General features: G+C 34.1%; 3 protein-coding genes across 3 annotated transcripts; 1 reads left to right on the top strand and 2 right to left on the bottom strand.

The window, feature by feature from the left end:
• The first annotated feature begins 1389 nt into the window (after window positions 1-1389).
• Window positions 1390-4250, top strand: LOC139892466 (rac-like GTP-binding protein 3). Its single transcript, XM_071875567.1, has 8 exons — window positions 1390-1648; window positions 2844-2931; window positions 3042-3151; window positions 3264-3327; window positions 3449-3513; window positions 3584-3649; window positions 3739-3833; window positions 3910-4250. Exons 1-8 carry the CDS (start codon window positions 1544-1546, stop codon window positions 3947-3949), a joined length of 633 nt encoding a protein of 210 aa, XP_071731668.1. The 5' UTR covers window positions 1390-1543; the 3' UTR covers window positions 3950-4250.
• Window positions 4251-5008: 758 nt separating this feature from the next.
• Window positions 5009-7081, bottom strand: LOC139892465 (pentatricopeptide repeat-containing protein At2g20540-like). The gene has a single exon (XM_071875566.1). The coding sequence runs from the start codon at window positions 6883-6885 to the stop codon at window positions 5194-5196; it is 1692 nt and encodes a 563-aa protein (XP_071731667.1). The 5' UTR covers window positions 6886-7081; the 3' UTR covers window positions 5009-5193.
• Window positions 7082-7985: 904 nt separating this feature from the next.
• On the bottom strand, window positions 7986-10629 carry LOC139889265 (succinate dehydrogenase subunit 7A, mitochondrial-like). The gene is made up of 4 exons (XM_071872227.1): window positions 10570-10629; window positions 10363-10431; window positions 8582-8684; window positions 7986-8328 (listed from the first exon to the last, which is right to left on the bottom strand). The coding sequence occupies exons 1-4, from the start codon at window positions 10627-10629 to the stop codon at window positions 8258-8260; spliced, it is 303 nt and encodes a 100-aa protein (XP_071728328.1). The 3' UTR covers window positions 7986-8257.
• Between the last annotated feature and the right edge of the window lie 8612 nt (window positions 10630-19241).

Below are 19241 nucleotides of genomic sequence, written 5' to 3'. Positions count from 1 at the left end.
GAAACGGTGTGGATGCAAGTTTCGAAAAATATGGTAGTGGGAACTAATCAAACAAAAGACTCATTTTAGGGGGACGATCCAAAGAGTTTACAATGAGCAAGTTCGGGAACAACGTCGAATGGATCAAATTACGGGGAAATGGACCAAAATGTCCAAAGATGTCAAGTTATATATCGGAATTTACTCGAAGCTTGAAATTTTTTGGCAAAGTGGGCAAAACGAAGCCGATATCATGTCACATGCTAGACGTGCGTTTAAGGATCAAGTGGGTCGTAACTTCTTATACGAGGATGCGTGGAAAGTTCTCAAAGAATGTCCGAAATTTTTAACATACGAAGGAGTCGTGAACAAAAAAAATACTCCGATGGAGTTACCGAGTGATGGAGCCGCGAATGAAAGTGGTCCGAGTGGTGGAGCCGCGGGTCCGAGTGGTGAAGCCGGGAATCAAAGTGCTCCGAATTTCCATGAAGAACCTTTACGTCGTCCGCCGGGTCGTGCAAGTTCCAAGACTCATAGGAGTTCGGGTTCATCCGATGCGGCCTCACGTTTGTCGTCCGAGGAAGCCCGCCAAACGTTAATCGAAACCGCAAATGCTACAAGGTTGACCATGGAAAAAATATACATTGAAACCGAGAGGCGTACCATGTTGGATAGTTTAACGTTTCTTACACAACCTTGTGCACCCGACATGACTCCCGAACAACACGCGTTGGTGATGAGAGCCAAAAATAAGATCCAAAAAATTTATCAAAACGCGTTTCAATCCGACGACGAAGACGACGAGTAGTGTTTTATTTGTTTAATTATATGTTCTTGTATTGTATTTTAATTTATGTCTTTTTAATTTAAAAAAATGTAACCGTAACTTTTTAATATAATAAAATGTGTTGTTCAAAAAAATATAATTGACATAAAAATAATATATTAATAATAATAATAATAGTAATAAATATTAATAAAAAAAATGTGGGGTCATGTGATGGGGAGGAAGGATGTAATGGTTGGTAGTGGTGTGTGATAGAGAGGAAGTGAAAAATAAATGGAGAGAAAAAGCTGATGTGGCGCTGATGTGACGGTGTGTCCCGGAGAGAAAGTACGTCATGGTTGGGAGTGGTCCAATGCAAAGGAGTGTAGACATGTGACCCTCTTTAGTTTCTCAACTTTCGTCTTTGTTTAACGGGAAATGATATTTCTAAATTGTATTTTAATAGATCCACTCATATTTACTAACTTACCTTTAATGAACCCTTTGCACAAATCTCTTGCTAGTATCTACTGAAGGGTATTATTGAAACATTGCACACAATTGTAGTAGATCTATCAAAATAAGACCTCCCTTCTTTAACAATACCAAAAATATAAAATAAAAACACATATATACACACACAAACAAACCACCATTAAAGTATAACATAAATCCCTCCTTTATTTCCATCTGTAAATTAATTAATTTCTTTATTTATTTATTCTTCTCTCACAGGATTCTTGTTTTTATATATAAGTTACAAACAAATATTTGTGTTCTTTTATTGATTCATGTTCAATGGCTGCAAGTGCTTCAAGGTTCATCAAATGTGTTACTGTTGGTGATGGTGCTGTTGGCAAAACTTGTATGCTTATTTGCTATACAAGTAACAAATTCCCCACTGTAAGTATTATTAAATCATCATTCTTTATATGATTTGCATCTGGGTTTGGGTAAATTTTGCAGCTTTTGGTTTTTTTTTTGTAAATTTTGCAGCTTTTTTTCCGGGTTTTTATGTATTAGTGCATATCTGTCTTTCTGTCATGATTTCTTGCTTCTTTTGCTTTGGTTTCATCTTTCTTGACTTTGGAGTTTTGTAAATTGGTCTTTATTGTTATCTGGGTATCTTTTTTTGTTTACAAAGAATCAGAAAAAGGTTAACTTTTGACATTATTGTATATTTTTTGTATTAAAAAATCAAGATTTGAACCAAGATAAATAGGCTAATATATGGCTACTGAATCTTAACTGATTAATTAATCAGACATATATAGTTATCTAGAAGTCCACTCTGTTAGTTTACTACTTTACTTCACACACACTCCTATAACTAACAACCTCTGTGATGGTTTTTTTATTTGAGAGTTGCTAAATTCAAAAAATGTAGCATATATTTTGGGATCAAACCTTTTTCTATTTACTTGCTATCCTTTTAAATCTTAGGAAACATTTCATACCCAAAGAATCCTAAGGGGTGTTTGTAACTGAGTTTTGAAAGTGGTTATTGCCATGTTCAAGAATCAAAATTTGGTAATGAATTGCAACAAAGTGATTGCATGTAAAACTAATTTTTGCAAATTGTGGTAATAATACTCACATCCAAACTATTAATCTTTTTGCTTAAGTAGAAACAAACACTGTAGTTATTGGTCAATACTATCATAAAGTGTGGTGTAGATGTAGATTGTTGTCTTCATTAAATTATGCCAATTGTAGTGTCACTTTGCTGTTTTTTCAAGAATGGTATTGATAGCAAACAAAATATACTAATTACAATGGTCCAAAATCATAGTATTTGCTTCTTATACAATCAATGTTCATTATAGTGGCAAAAGGAAAGGAAAAATTTCCATTAGTAATCATCAAGCAAAGTTTTTTTTTTTCTATCTTTTATTTTAATTTTTTTTTTCATTTTTTTTGGGTTGCTTGTATTGTCTTTCTCAAATTCGTTGTCCGAAAATAAAGTAAGGTGAAGTACGGAGTACTAATTAAGACACCTACCAAAGTATTCATTAGTAATAATTCCATTTTTTAAGGATGTTGCTTTTACATTTGTGTGTTTCTGATGATGTAGTCCTAATAATTTGACTAAAACCAGGACTATGTACCAACTGTATTTGATAACTTCAATGCAAATGTTGTAGTTGAAAGTACCACTGTCAATTTAGGCCTCTGGGACACTGCTGGTAAGATTTTCTCCACAATGACAGATCGAAAACTTCCATTTTTAGCATCATCCACGATAATGACACCTCACTATGTTTCTAATTTGGGTAATGTTTTATCAACTGATTAGGACAAGAAGATTACAACAGGTTGAGACCCTTGAGTTATCGAGGAGCTGACGTGTTTGTTCTAGCATTTTCATTGGTCAGTCGAGCCAGCTACGAAAACATCCTTAAAAAGGTAAAAAAAAAATAAATAATAATAATAATAATAAATAGAAATTAGTAATTTTCAGTTTGTTAGGCTTTCAGTAGTGTTTTTAGTTATATCTAATAGTCGATTATTCGAGCAGTGGATCCCTGAGCTTCAGCATTTTGCACCTGGAGTCCCCGTTGTTCTGGCTGGAACCAAACTAGGTATAATGCTATCAAAACGAATTTTAGAATGATTGGTTTTGACCCAAACCCTGTTGACCCGTTACCCGACCCGTCCATTTAGCTACTTGTAACTTCACTGTATGATTTATCATTTATACAGATCTTCGTGAGGATAAACGTTACCTAGCTGATCATCCTGGACTAGTACCTGTGACAACTGCACAGGTACATATTTATTCTATTTTAATCTGTGATTAGTATTCAGTTTATGAAGTTTAGTTAACAATGTAATTAGGGAGAGGAGCTTCGTAAGCAAATGGGTGCAGCATATTACATTGAATGCAGCTCTAAGACTCAGCAGGTACGAATGGTTCTGATAACTTTCGTTATCCCAGATGTCATTTGCCTGATTGGTTTGTTTTTTGATTCTTTTTTTCTTCTTGAAAACAGAACGTAAAAGCGGTTTTTGATGCTGCAATACGGGTAGTTATCAAGCCACAACAAGCACCAAAGGAAAAGAAAAAACCACGCCCCGGATGTTTTGTGTGAGTTTTCACTTTTCAAGTACGATTTTAGGCAATTCATTTGTCCCAGATCATAAACTCGGATCATAAATTGCAGGAACATGGTTTGCACAAGGAAACTTGCTTGCCTGGGATAAAACAGAATCAAGATTTATACGCGATGAACTCCATTGTAACTTAACGTTCCAGCACGCTAGAGTTGGTTGCCACTGATAGTAAATACGCAAGCAGAAAGTATATTTGTTGGATATATCCATATCAATTTATGTGTGTAATGTTTTCACTTTAACCATTTTGTAAAAAAAAAAACCAAAAAAAAAAAAAAAAAAAAAAAAAAAACACTACTGAATATAGGTACTTGTAATTCAGTGTCTAGATGTATTCTTGTTTTCAAATAAGTAAAAGTTTACCAAAAAAACCTTGGGCATGATTGTATTAAGACACAATGTTTCTTTAGATGGTATACATTCATATTGTTTGTGTTTAAGTTACAACTTGTCATAAAACAGTGAAGCAACATGTTAATTGAGAACCAAACAGAACCAAACCAGGACCTAACTATGGCTGGACCACAAAGCCGTAACCCAATCATGCCACAAAAGAACATAATCCGAGACGAAATGAAATTATGACACTATTACAAAGAATAGTCACATTCGGTGTTGACTTTCAACCAAGTTGACCCATCTCCCTTTGAGCTACAATCTTGATTTTGTCCCAACTGACCCATTTAAGAAACACAACCCAAAAATTGACCAAATTATAAGTGAAGGGGTTTAAACTGTCACCTTTAGGAGTGTACTGATAGGACTATAATCATTGCCTGTTTGATAATTGTCCAAGCATGTACAAAAATCACATACCACATCAGTGGATAAATCCAAATTCTTTACATTATTGTCTCTGCACCATGTGCGATGCTAGCAACCTTCATTAAAAAAATTATACTCTCATTTCGTTTACGTTAGCCATTGTTGATAGAGCGATTAGATCCTTCAGAATCAAAAGATATGTGATTGCAAAAGTAAGTTACAAATATGCATACCAACATAGTAAGTAAATACTGTGTTGGACTAATATAAATCAGGATATAGTAATGAACATTAGAGTATATATAGGTCATTTAATTTGACGATCATAGAATAAAGATAGTATTCTCACGCAGAAGCTGAATATTGAAACTACATTACGTCTAGTCGTCTAGCCAGTCCCTATAACTTGAATAATTTACAAAAGAGTCCCTATGATATAGCTTATAGTACCGATTCAGTCTCTTAATTGAATGTTGTGCATATTCAGTACCTTGACTCGGTACTTATTTACAATTTACAATAAAACAACTGAGAGGGTATATCATTTTAATTATTTTTTAATTTTCACTTCAAAACAACGTAATCTCTTTCATTGTTAGTCTTTTCAATACATCATTTAGCATCCCAATCTGTGGATGCAACTGATCATCAACACGAAACTCGTGAACAACACCATTAACTTCAATCCAACTACATCCAATGTTTGATTTCGATCCTGATATCGATTTGTTCTTTTGATTACTCATTACTTTTCGTACTTCATCAACTCCTTCCCATTTGCTTAAAGAAGCATATAAATTCGACATAAGCACTTTAGTTCCGCTAATATGACCAAGATACGTGTCTCTAATGTATGCAACAATCTTGTCTGCAAGACTTGCATCGTTGTAAATCCTACAACCACTTAACAACGCCCTCCATATAACTATATCCGACTCTAGAGGCATTTTAATTGCAATAACTAAGGCTGTTTTCAAGCAGCCAGCACGACCTAATAAATCGACTACACATCCATAGTGTTCTACTTTCGGTTCAATATTCCATACATTGTTCATTTTGTACCAAATTGAAGAACCCTCTTTTACTAAACCTGAATGACTACATCCTTTTAGGACACCAATAAGTGTTATCTCATTAGGAGTTACATTTTCTGTTAACATCTTATGAAAAACTTGAAGGGCGTTGTTACCTAGTCCATGAGACGAGAACCCTGAAATCATGCTTGTGTAGTTGCAAACATCTGGTCGAATAATACAGTTAAAAACTTGATATGCAGAGTCTATGATCCCACATTTTGCATACATGTCGATAAGGGAAGTTGAGATGTTAGACTTTTTGGTGAAACCGTTCTTGTTTATGTACGCGTGAATCTGCTTTCCTTGATCTAATGCACCAAGGTTAGCACTAGCAGATAAAGCACAAACAAGAACTGCTTCGTTAGGCTTCAACGAATCATCTGATTCCTTTAGCATATTATGGAAATGTACAAGGGTATCGATGTACATACAACAATCAAGAAAACCTGAAATTAAAACAGTCCAAGATACTATGTTGCGTGTTGGCATCATAGAAAAGATTTCAGAGGCTTTTGCCATTTCTCCCTGCTTGATATGCCCACCTAGGAGACTAGTCCATGAAAACACGTCTCTTTCAGACATTTCGTCGAATACCTTGCACGCATTGTCTAGTCTAGAAAACACAGCATATAAATTTAACAAAGAATTAGCGACATATAGATTACTCATGTACCCATTCTTTATTACTATCCCATGCACAATCATGCCTTGTAACTCTGAGGTTTGGTGTGCGCATGATGTGATTAAGAAAGTGAACGTGAACTTGTCTGCAACAACCTGTGAACCAACTTCTAATACATTCAGTCGTTGAAAAAGAATGATGGGTTCGGGAGAACTTTGGAGTTTGGAATAAGATCTGATCACTAGATTCCATAGCAAAATAGGAGGAGGATAAATCGGGTACTGATCAAACAGTGTTCTTGCAAACTTAAGGCTATTTGCTGATAAATAACAATGGATTAAAGAGTCGATAAGAATGGAGGATGATGATAGTGATTGAGTGATGATTTGGGCATGCACTTGCTTGACTTGCAACAATGGTGGTCGCTGATTAAGTAGACTGTTAAGAATTTTTGGAGTTAAGCTAATGGGAGTATTAATGCTTGATGAACTAAAGCAATGGTAGGCTGTAAGTCTGGAAAACTGTTTAAGAGTTGCAACTTTAAATTTCAAAATTACACGCATTTCTGTGGCAGCTTTGAACTAAAGCTAGTGTAGGTGATCCCGTCTCATTGAGGCATTTCATCAAACACCTTGAGAGCACAACTATTTCTTCCACATAGCAACCATGTACTTATATGAAAATGGGCAAACAAACGTCATAAAGTTAACTTATCAATCTTCCGCTGGGCAGCTGGCCATAATGAGTGATAATAATGATTCGACTAAGTGATATCCGTAGAGCTGGTAGTATGGTTCAAGTTTTAGTGGAGACTTAAAAACTGTGACATGCATCTACCTAAGATTCAAAAAAAGATATGGGACTTTAGGTTCTTAACTCGACTCAAATATTTATGTCCGTTTTAGCAACGTATAAAGAGAAAAGATCATTGGCTGGATCATTGTTTGTTTTGTTTAAGGTGTTTTAAAATGGGTCAGGCAGGTGCTCTCAATCTCTCATTCAATAAGTACGGAACCAATCATGAAATGAAAATTGTACATAAAAACGAAAAAATGGACATGAAAACGATGATTTTGCTTTTTGAAATTAGGTGCGGTATACATTCCCAAATTACTCTAGTTAACAAGGAGCCACGCAATTAGTAATTAGGCGAGATATTCGTGAGCTACTTGTGCTCGACTCATTAAAAATTTGATTTTAGTCGAGTTTAAATGAGACCCAATTCGAGTTCGAGCCCAGGCATGAGCTTCTTATGTAAATCTTTGTACAATCTCCCCACATAAATGAGTCAAACTTGAGCTTGACGATCAGATTCTTGTGACCCAATGGCCGATTGTGGGTTAATCCACTCCAAGTTAAAATCAAATCTGGAAGGAAATTAAAGGAAAGAACCCATTTCCAGCACGAGCCAACTCTATGAGCTTCGAACGAGCCAGTCTAGATTTACACCCCTAAAATAATTAATATATGATCAACTATCAAGTCAACTTGCCTCCTGGCTTGTAAACAAATACTGGAACAGACTAAATCTCAATGCGTGACAGAAAAGTTATAGACAACGATTTATGTTGCTGCAACTCTATTCATAATCTTTAATCCATCATGCATTCTAATGTGTCTTTTTGCATTTAAATAAAAGACGATTAGTTTGCAAGAAGGCTAGTTATCTATCTTAAGCAGATACCAATGTATCCATTTATTGCGGCAAAAAAGGCCACTGCAAAGAAAAAAAAACAGCAACGAATACAAGTTTCAGTAATCAGGCTAATGCTTGAGAATCTATATCCATAACACCATCTCAAACCCACTCATTTTTATGCATAAAACGAAAATTATTCTTCTTAAACATCAACTAAGCTGCCACTCCATAAATTATTGACAATCTTTTTCAAGCATAAAGATATTATAATCACCGTCAACAACTGTTTGAGGCTGCTAATTTGACTTGAGAGCTTTACGAGCTTCTTCTCGTGTGACAGCTCGGACATAAATCTCATAGCAACATCCTGCAACCAATTTAAAACAGCATATGAGCGATGTCAGAAGCAGATGCAATTTCGCAATATATAATGCATGGATATCTTGTTAAGTGCACAACTAGCCCTAAAACAACACATGGGTCATACCTAAATTTAGGAGGAGAAATTTTCAAAGTTAAGTGTAACAAAATGAGAAACGGAATCCGTTATAATAAGGTTCAGCGGTTCATATGTGGGATGATTAGCGTCTTGCTTAGTGGGTATCTAAAAAATGGCATACCAGCTACGACAACGATAGTGAGGTAATCTCCAATTCTTCTTATGTTTGAGGCACTTTTTCTGTATGATTTGAAGCGCTCTAGTGCTGGGTCTTTAGCCAAAAGCTGCACGGATAAAAGATTCTTAATGAGTACACAAAACATACAAAGTTAAAAGTACTCCATCCCAAACATGAGGACAGTCCACTATTTAATGTCATATGGGTACCTTTTCAGCTTCATAAACTAGAATTGTTCTAATTGTAAATTCAAGCCATGACTATATTAGCTATAACAATGTGTTGTTATAAAAAATAGACTTTGAAGCTGAAAAGTTAAAAGTGTCGAATACATATTTGATTATGAAAAATACAAAGATTAGATGTTTGTTTCAAGAAAATATTTTATTTCGATGGATAGAGTATCAGATATGGAAGACAATGTAAACGCAGTACGGCTCTATTGAGTCGACATCAATCGTTGATTTGTTGGCGACTTGACTGACTTTTAGAGCCTAAATTAAATTCGAGGCAGGATTTACCCATGGAAATTTGATTCTACCATTTTCATGGCGTCTATTATTATTTTTATTTTTTAAAAAAAAAAAAAAAAACTTTTTCCTACTTAAAGGCCTGAGGTCCTCTCGGAAGCAATCTCTTTATCCGTCGAATAAAGAGAGGGATGACTTTCTCTACTCTTGAGATTGTTATACTCTGGGTGGAGAAATGACTTGTCTTTATTCTCGGATAGGAGAAGGATTGTCTACATATCACCTCCCCCATACACCACTCATGTGGTATTGGATTTTGTTGTTGTTGTTGTTGTTGTTGTAATGTAAATGCAGTTCTGACAAATTCCAAAACTAATAGGAGTATAGGTTAACTAGAGTAACATGGATTATTAAAGATCATATCATGAAACTAAAGTTAATAGAGTGTACAATTAGACAGAGGCTCCAACCATTTCTTATTAACTGTTTTCACGTTGAAGATGACGTCACCCTATCGTTAGTATCAAAGTTGAACATGATGTTAATATATAAAAAATGTAATTGTCCAGAGAGTTGATGCCATCTTCTGTAAGAGCTTCACTAAACCTCACAAGTCTTAATAAGAATCTATGATCTAAAGCAACAAACGGTTATGATTTGCAACACATTTCAAAACACATTTGAGTTTCGATGAAATTAGCTTCATAAACCTACGTAATAAAATTGTGTCATAAATTAATTGCTCGAAGTGGTTTACATAAAAAGTCATTCAGATTAAAAAGATAAGTCACAATATATATGCATAAAAGAAGCCACTTGTGGCATGGAGTTTGCCATAACGTACGTCATTAAGGACACATAGTACCCTCCAATCCTCCATAAACTTCAATATATTTAATGGTTGAATCAACTACAATTTATTTATCAAATATCTGCCATGAAAGGCTGTAAGGTTATTATTGTTATCTACAAACATGATCATATTTACTCTACCATTTTTGTTAGCTAGGTTATTACAAGTCAGTTTTCGTGACTACATGATGCAAGTCTCACATGAATAACATTCTAAAGGGAAATTGATTCTATTTAGAGAAAAAACTCGATGATAACAACGAACAGTCGAGCATGCAAATTGCAAAATAATCAAACAAACAGATATATCAAGTCATAAACTAAATTAGGGTTCCATATTTCTATGACATAAGAAATTGAAATCCATAAGAAAATTAACCACATGAAGTATAATTCAAAATATCATCGCGTTAATCAATAGATACAAATCGAACAATGGATTTAAATCAAATAATTACTCACAGCTTTCTCACGAGCGCCAGGTTCAACATTAATATTTCGCCTAAATTGCAAAGGTAAACCTTCCACCGCCTGAATCAAAATCCAACCGATTGCAAACGAACATCAATTAAACAATCAAACAAATGCATCGGACATATTGATAAGAGAAATTAAAGCTAACAACATATAAGTATATATAATTATAGAGTGATAGAGAGAGATCGAAACCTGAGGATGATGATGAGAACGAAGGATAGAAAAGGTGTTACGCTTGAGTATGGAAGCCATTGATGCTGGTTGCTGAGCTCAAGGGTTACGGAGGTCAATACGAAATTTGATTCGACGATGGATCTTGCTAGTTGAAGAAAAAACTGCAAGTATAAAATTGTTCAATAATCGTCCCCCTACTTTGTTTATTTATAATTTAGACCCCTAATAACAAAAATTAAAAACTGCCGAATTACATCTAGCTAAAAATTTCTATTTACTGTGGCACTTACTATTAGACTGTTTCTACCCCTGCATGTGACATCACAGACAGATTTTTACTTTTTTGCTCAAAAAGTGCATCTGCATGTAACATGGCAGTGTCAAATTTTGACCCCCCAATAACCCCAAATGTCAAATGCCAGTGTCAAATTCAATAGGGTCCACCAGTTTTTATTTTTATTTTATTTTTTCAAATAATTTAAAATGGTAAATAAATACAACAAAATAAAATAAATTACATTAAAATGGTAAATAAATACAACAAAATAAAATAAATAACATTAATAAAAAATACATAATTAATTTTTGATAAGAATTTAAAAGTACATAGATTGACGATTACATAGATAAAAAAAACTAACTCGCATTGCGAAAAGTCGGTGGAAGGTTCCAAATATGCTCGACTAAATCCTCGGTGAGTTGGTTGTGCATATCTCGATCCGCAAATCTTCGGAGTCAGAATTAGTCCCCCGTAACCTCGAACCCATTTATAAACTAATAAAATTTTGTAAAAAAAATAAAAAGTAGAAAGAAATAGAGTAAGTAAGAATGAATTGTGTGAAAAATGATATGATTGTTGGGGTTTAAATAGGAGTAAAATGGAGTAAAAATTGAGCTTTTTAAAAAAAAAACCAAAAAATGGGTATATATCCGTTGGGTAACGGATATATTACCCCACCCAATCATTTGCTGCCACCACACCATTTGAAGCCCGTTTTTTTTAGTCAAAATGCCGACTGACGCCCCTCAGCTTCTAAAACTGACGCCCCGTTAATGGCGTCTGGGGCGTCAGTTTATGCCAACTCGTCTGACGTTGGCCCATCTGACGTCGCGTTAGATTCAGTCTTAAAGGGTTTAAAAAATAACATTAACGATAAATTCATCGTTCATTTGTTAAAACCACAACAAATATGCATTAACATATTAATATATTATGTTTTACTCCACTGTGTTCTTGAAATTTTTAAGTGAAATAAATAGAAAGGGAAGGGAATGGAATGGTTAAAAGCAAATTCGTGTTCTTGTTATACCTATAGATTATTAATATAGGGAATTGAACTTATATTATTTTATATTATTATTGTAAATATAGTTATTTTATATTATTATTGTAAATATAGTTAAGAGTAAAATAGGTAATTAAGTGTAGATTGATCAAAATATGTAAGACCCAAATATTTCACCGTACATATGCGTAAATATGATCTTTGAAGTGTGGGTGTTCGTTTCATAATTTAAAAAGAAGGCAGAATCTGGTCTGGGCGTTTGGCGCGCCGCGCGGCCATTTGGCGCGCCGCGCCGTTTGTCTGTGACAGATTCCTTCTTTCTTTTAAATTAGATATTTTGAGGGCAATTTGGTAAATTCACAAAAGGGCCGACTTTAAGGCCTTAGATCAGTTTATGGAGCCTCATTAACTCCATTTCCATCTACTTCAACCTCATCCATTCAATTCTAGAGAGAGAGAGTGATAACCTAGTGAGAGAAAACTCATTTTGGAGAAGAAGAAGGAGGATTCTTGCTTAAGCTCAAGTTCTAAAGTTGTTCATCTACTTCCTAGCTACGTTTTGGTGGTAGAGGTATGCTTTAATCTTGATTTCTTGATTCAATTTTGTGTAAGGGTTAGAGTTAGGGTTTATGGTGAACTTAAAACCCACTTTGTTAGTAAATTGGGTGTTTTGGGTGAATTTGGGTTATGTTGACTCAAAGAGGACTAACTACGGTTTTTCAAGTATTAATTGTTGTTAATGAACCTTAAGTAGTTAGTAAATTGCTAGCACACCTATATATATGTAAGTGGGCGTTGTGTGGGTTAATGGGTGACCCGAAATGGGTGTGTTGACCTTAAATTGGTCAAACGGGTCAAAATGGACCTAGGTTGGTTAATGTTTGTGATTAATGCTTAAACTTAGTGTTAAAAGGTGTTTTAAGACCTAACTTGGCTAATGTTAGGGTTTTGGCGAAAGATGACCCAATTTTAGGGTTAAGTGTTCAAATGGGTCAAAATGACCTAGTAGTGGTGAGTGTTGTGGGTTTGACCAACTTGGATGGTTGATTGATTATATGTACTTTGTAATAGGTGCGTTACCTTGAAGATTCAAGCTTGGTTTATTGATTCACCAAAGGCGTAAGGTGAGTGGAATAAGTATACATGTACGTATATGATGTGTTTACTTGTAGAAATGGATATGTGTTGTCCAAGTTAGTGATATATACGTTGTACGCTAACGGTTTTAAGAACGGATATATGTTGTCCAATTTAGTGTTATATGTGTTGTACACTAATGATTTATGAATGGATATGTGTTGTCCGATTTAGTGTTATATGTGTTGTACACTAACGATTTTATAAACGGATATGTGTTGTCCAAGGGTTAGTGATATATGTGTTGTGCACTAACGGTTGTTATGAACACCAATGGGAAATTAGAGTACCATTCCTTTTACGATTGGTTAACCATGGTTGTATGAATTGTGCATTAGCATACTTGATTATGAACTATACGCGTTTGTTATTGCTAGCTCAATGTGAATTGCGGTTATTGGTATATGCATAATGTTTTGCATGGTTGTCGAATTGCTAGCTTGTGTACGGTATTGTGTAAGTGTTTGCAAGTAGATATATTATATATGTGTATGTATAATTATTGCATTCACTAAGCTTTGCTTACCCTCTCGTTGTTTACCTTTTTATAGGTTCGGTTGTGGACAAGGATAAGGGCATTATTTTGGAGTAGAGTTCCTGCTTGTTGATAGGGGATGCCTTTTGAAAGTGTTAGCTTTTGGAGTTTGACCGAGGCTTGGGTAGTTTAACCCCAAACACCATGCTCGTAATGTCGTTTGGTATTTAAACTTAATGTGGTCGAAACTCAAACTTTTGTATGAAACTCGTAAAACGGCCGATGTGGGCCCCGCTTTGTAAAACTTATTTTATGTTTGAATCGTGTTAGTTTTACATATTGGAACTTGTTGTTAAAAGCGTTTCGTCTAAAGATGTCGGGAAGTGGCCAATCTTTTTCACGTTTAAAGACTTTTTGGACAGACCAGTTTGGCGCCCCGCGCGGCCATATGGCGCGCCGCGCCATTTGCTGAACAGAGAAATAAATTTTTTTTTTTGATGTTTCGAGCGGGTTTGTTCGTGGTTTGGTTTGGGTTGTTACAAGTGGTATCAGAGCATGGTCTAAGGGATTTAGGCGACTTGAGATAGGTGCCTAGACTTAGACTTTATTGTCTGTACGCTTTATGCGGGACTTGTGTAGTGACCCGAACTTTTCCATGTTTATATATATTAAATGAAATTGATATTTACATGATTAAGTGTTTCCAACATGTTAAGCAATCAAACTTATTAAGACTTGATTAATTGGAATAGGTTTCATATAGACAAATGACCACCCAAGTGGACCAGTGATTCACGAACGTTAAAACTTGTAAAAACTATACGATGACATATATATGGTTATATATATAGTTAACATGATTTTATTATAAGTATGTATCTCATTAGGTATTTTAACAATGAGTTATATACATAAAAATGAGACTATTAAATTAAGAAACTCGAAAACGATATATATAACGATTATCGTTATAACGTCTTACTAGGTACATATGAATCATATTAAGATATTGATACGCTTGGTTAATTATGTTAAATGATAAGTAAATATATCATTAAGTGTATTAACAATGGACTACATATGTAAAAATAAGACTACTAACTTAATGATTTTGAAACGAGACATATATGTAACGATTATCGTTGTAACGACATTTAATGTATATAGATCATATTAAGAGATATTCGTACATCATAATATCATGATAATATAATAATTTAAAATCTCATTTGATATTATAAACATTGGGTTAACAACATTTAACAAGATCGTTAACCTAAAGGTTTCAAAACAACATTTACATGTAACGACTAACGATGACTTAACGACTCAGTTAAAATGTATATACATGTAGTGTTTTAATATGTATTCATACACTTTTGAAAGACTTCAAAACACTTATCAAAATACTTCTACTTAACGAAAATGCTTACAATTACATCCTCGTTCAGTTTCATCAACAAATCTACTCGTATGCACCCGTATTCGTACTCGTACAATACACAGCTTTTAGATGTATGTACTATTGGTATATACACTCCAATGATCAGCTCTTAGCAGCCCATGTGAGTCACCTAACACATGTGGGAACCATCATTTGGCAACTAGCATGAAATATCTCATAAAATTACAAAAATATGAGTAATCATTCATGACTTATTTACATGAAAACAAAATTACATATCCTTTATTTCTAATCCATACACCAACGACCAAAAACACCTACAAACACTTTCATTCTTCAATTTTCTTCATCTAATTGATCTCTCTCAAGTTCTATCTTCAAGTTCTAAGTGTTCTTCATAAATTCCAAAAGTTCTAGTTTCATAAAATCAAGAATACTTCCAAGATTGCAAGTTTACTTCCAAGTTTTCTAAATCCATTCCAATTAATCATCCAAGATCAAGAAACATTTGTTACTTACAGTAGGTTATCTTTCTAATACAAGGTAATAATCATATTCAAACTTTAATTCAATTTCTATAACTATAACAATCTTATTTCGAGTGGAAATCTTACTTGAAATTGTTTTCGTGTCATGATTCTGCTTCAAGAACTTTCAAGCCATCCAAGGATCCTTTGAAGCTAGATCCATTTTTCTCATTTCTAGTAGGTTTATCCAAGGAACTTGAGGTAGTAATGATGTTCATAACATCATTCGATTCATACATAAAAAGCTGTCTTATTCAACGTTATAAACTTGTAATCACTAGAACATAGTTTAGTTAATTCTAAATTTGTTCGCAAATAAAGTTAATCCTTCTAACTAGACTTTTAAAATCAACTAAACACATGTTCTATATCTATATGATATGCTAACTTAATGATTTAAAACCCGGAAACACGATAAACACCATAAAACTAGATATACGCCGTCGTAGTAAAACCGGGGGCTGTTTTGGTTGGGATAATTAAAAGCTAAGAAGAACTTTGATTTAAAAGCTATACTTCTGGAAAAATGATTTTTCTTATGAACATGAAACTATATCCAAAAATCATGGTTAAACTCAAAGTGAACGTATGTTTTTCAAAATGGTCATCAAGATGTCGTTCTTTCGACGGAAATGACTACCTCCTTCAAAAACGACTTGTAACTTGTATTTCCGATTATAAACTTATACTTTTTCTATTTAGATTCATAAAGTTAAGTTCAATACGAAACCGTGGCCACTGGAATCACTCAAAACGGATTAAAAACGAAGAAATGGCGAGTAAAACAAGATTGATAAAAACTACTCCTTTTACCTACGTGAAAGTTAGTAATAAATCTATTCCAACCATAACCTAATCAACTTATATTGTATATTATGTAATCTTGAGATACCATAGACACGTATACAATGTTTCGACCTATCATGTCGACCCATCTATATATATATATTGCGGAACAACCATAGACACTCTATATGTGAATGTTGGAGTTAGCTATACAGGGTTGAGGTTGATTCCAAAATATATATATAGTTTGAGTTGTGATCAATACTGAGATACGTATACACTGGGTCGTGGATTGATTCAAGATAATATTTATCGATTTATTTCTGTACATCTAACTGTGGACAACTAGTTGTAGGTTACTAACGAGGACAGCTGACGTAATAAACTTAAAACATCAAAATGTATTAAAAGTATTGTAAATATATTTTGAACATACTTTGATATATATGTATATATTGTTATAGGTTCGTGAATCAACCAGTGGCCAAGTCTTACTTCCCGACGAAGTAAAAATCTGTGAAAGTGAGTTATAGTCTCACTTTTAAAATCTAATATTTTTGGGATGAGAATACATGCAGGTTTTATAAATGATTTACAAAATAGACACAAGTACGTGAAACTACATTCTATGGTTGAATTATCGAAATCGAATATGCCCCTTTTTATTAAGTCTGGTAATCTAAGAATTAGGGAACAGACACCCTAATTGACGCGAATCCTAAAGATAGATCTATTGGGCCTAACAAACCCCATCCAAAGTACCGGATGCTTTAGTACTTCAAAATTTATATCATATCCGAAGGGTGTCCCGGAATGATGGGGATATTCTTATACATGCATCTTGTTAATGACGGTTACCAGGTGTTCATCATATGAATGATTTTTATCTCTATGTATGGGATGTGTATTGAAATATGAAATCTTGTGGTCTATTGTTACGATTTGATATATATAGGTTAAACCTATAACTCACCAACATTTTTGTTGACGTTTAAAGCATGTTTATTCTCAGGTGAATACTAAGAGCTTCCGCTGTTGCATACTAAAATAAGGACAAGATTTGGAGTCCATGTTTGTATGATATTGTGTAAAAACTGCATTCAAGAAACTGATTTCGATGTAACATATTTGTATTGTAAACCATTATGTAATGGTCGTGTGTAAACAGGATATTTTAGATTATCATTATTTGATAATCTACGTAAAGCTTTTTAAACCTTTATTTATGAAATAAAGGTTATGGTTTGTTTTAAAAATGAATGCTGTCTTTGAAAAAACATCTCATATAGAGGTCAAAACCTCGCAACGAAATCAATTAATATGGAACGTTTTTAATCAATAAGAACGGGATATTTCAGTTGGTATCCGAGCGTTGGTCTTAGAGAACCAGAATTTTGCATTAGTGTGTCTTATCGAGTTTGTTAGGATGCATTAGTGAGTCTGTACTTCAACCGTGTTTACTTGAAAAATGATTGCTTAACAAATTTTGTTGGAAACTATATATTTTTAACATGTGAATATTATGTGATATATTAATCTCTTAACATGTTTGATATTGTGTGATAGATGTCTACCTCTTGCACAAATCCCATTGACTCACCTAATAATAACGAAGAGTCGAATATATATTGGACTGATTCACAAGTTCCCGAAGAAGAACCGGAAGAAGAATCAGAACCGGAAGAAGAATCAGAACCGGAAGAGGAGGAACCGGAGGAGGAAATAGAACCGGTGGGGGAAATAATAAAACGGTTAAGTAAAAGAAAATCCTCAACCAACCGACCAAGGTTAATTATGGTCAATGGTGTTTCTGCCAAGGAAGCAAAATATTGGGAGGATTACCAATTCTCCGATGAATCGGATTCCGACGAGAATTCCGATGATGTTATAGAAATTACCCCAACTGAATTTAAAAATGCAAAAGAAAATAATAAGGGAAAGGGCATAAAAATAGAGAAATCTAATTCCAACCCCGATGAACTTTATATGTATCGTCAACCCCCGAAGCCCTTAAATTGTAATAATGACCCGGGAATCTCTAAACCACCAGGTTTTTCTAAACCGTTGTGGAAAACGACAGCTCGTATTAGGGGAACATCATATATCCCCAGAAACTTGGCAAAACGAACCAAAACCGAAGAAAAAGAAACGAGCGAGTCAGAATAAGATAGTTGTATTCGTGTGGTGTAATATATGTAATATAGTGTGCTTATGCTTTATGATATATGTAAAAATTGCTTGTATTAATAAGTATTTTTTTTATGAATCTAACTCTTGTCTATTTTACAGTATAAAAACACAAAATGGATAGACAACCCAATATTTTAAGAGACCTACCCGGAGACATGATTGATGAAATCTTGTCTAGAGTCGGTCAGAATTCTTCGGCACAACTATTTACGGCGAAATCAGTTTGTAAGACATTCGAAGAACGTTCCAAGAATGTCTTAGTTTATAAGAGACTTTCGTTTGAAAGATGGGGGATATCACATTGGGAAACCCATAAGTTACGATGTGTTTACTTTGACGCATATATTGCGGGGAACCCATAAGTTACGATGTGTTTACTTTGACGCATATATTGGGGTAAGAAATGAGGTTTTTAGGTTATTACGAGATTGTTGGTCATTACGTAACCCTCGTCCCTTTGACAACGTTACAACACGCTGTCTTATCAACGGCCATAACGGTTATGTTCCACAAGACCAAGGATGGGAAGTAGTCCTAGTAAAACTAGAATGCATGACTTGTTTCTGGACGTATGAATTACGTGTCTTTATTGCCTTTGCTGAACGACTTGTGTACTAGCTAGAATTATCTTCACAACTATCTTGTATCAAAGTTATTGTGTGCTATATTTCATGCTTTAAGTAAAATAAGCGGTATTGTAATTTTATAAAATATTGTATAAAAGTTTGAACGCGAAATATTATTATAATCAGTTTTTCATATAGAATTGTAGTAGTTGAATTGTATATTAGCTACTAAGTATGAACTTAACGGGTAGGTACTACCCGAATTTAAACTTATAAAACTCTAATATGAAGAAAAAGCTTTTATAAATGAGTTCATAT

This window comes from Rutidosis leptorrhynchoides, chromosome 2 (assembly GCF_046630445.1).
Source record: "Rutidosis leptorrhynchoides isolate AG116_Rl617_1_P2 chromosome 2, CSIRO_AGI_Rlap_v1, whole genome shotgun sequence".
Classification (NCBI taxonomy): Eukaryota; Viridiplantae; Streptophyta; class Magnoliopsida; order Asterales; family Asteraceae; genus Rutidosis; species Rutidosis leptorrhynchoides.
This window is presented reverse-complemented; position numbering and strand designations above follow the sequence as displayed.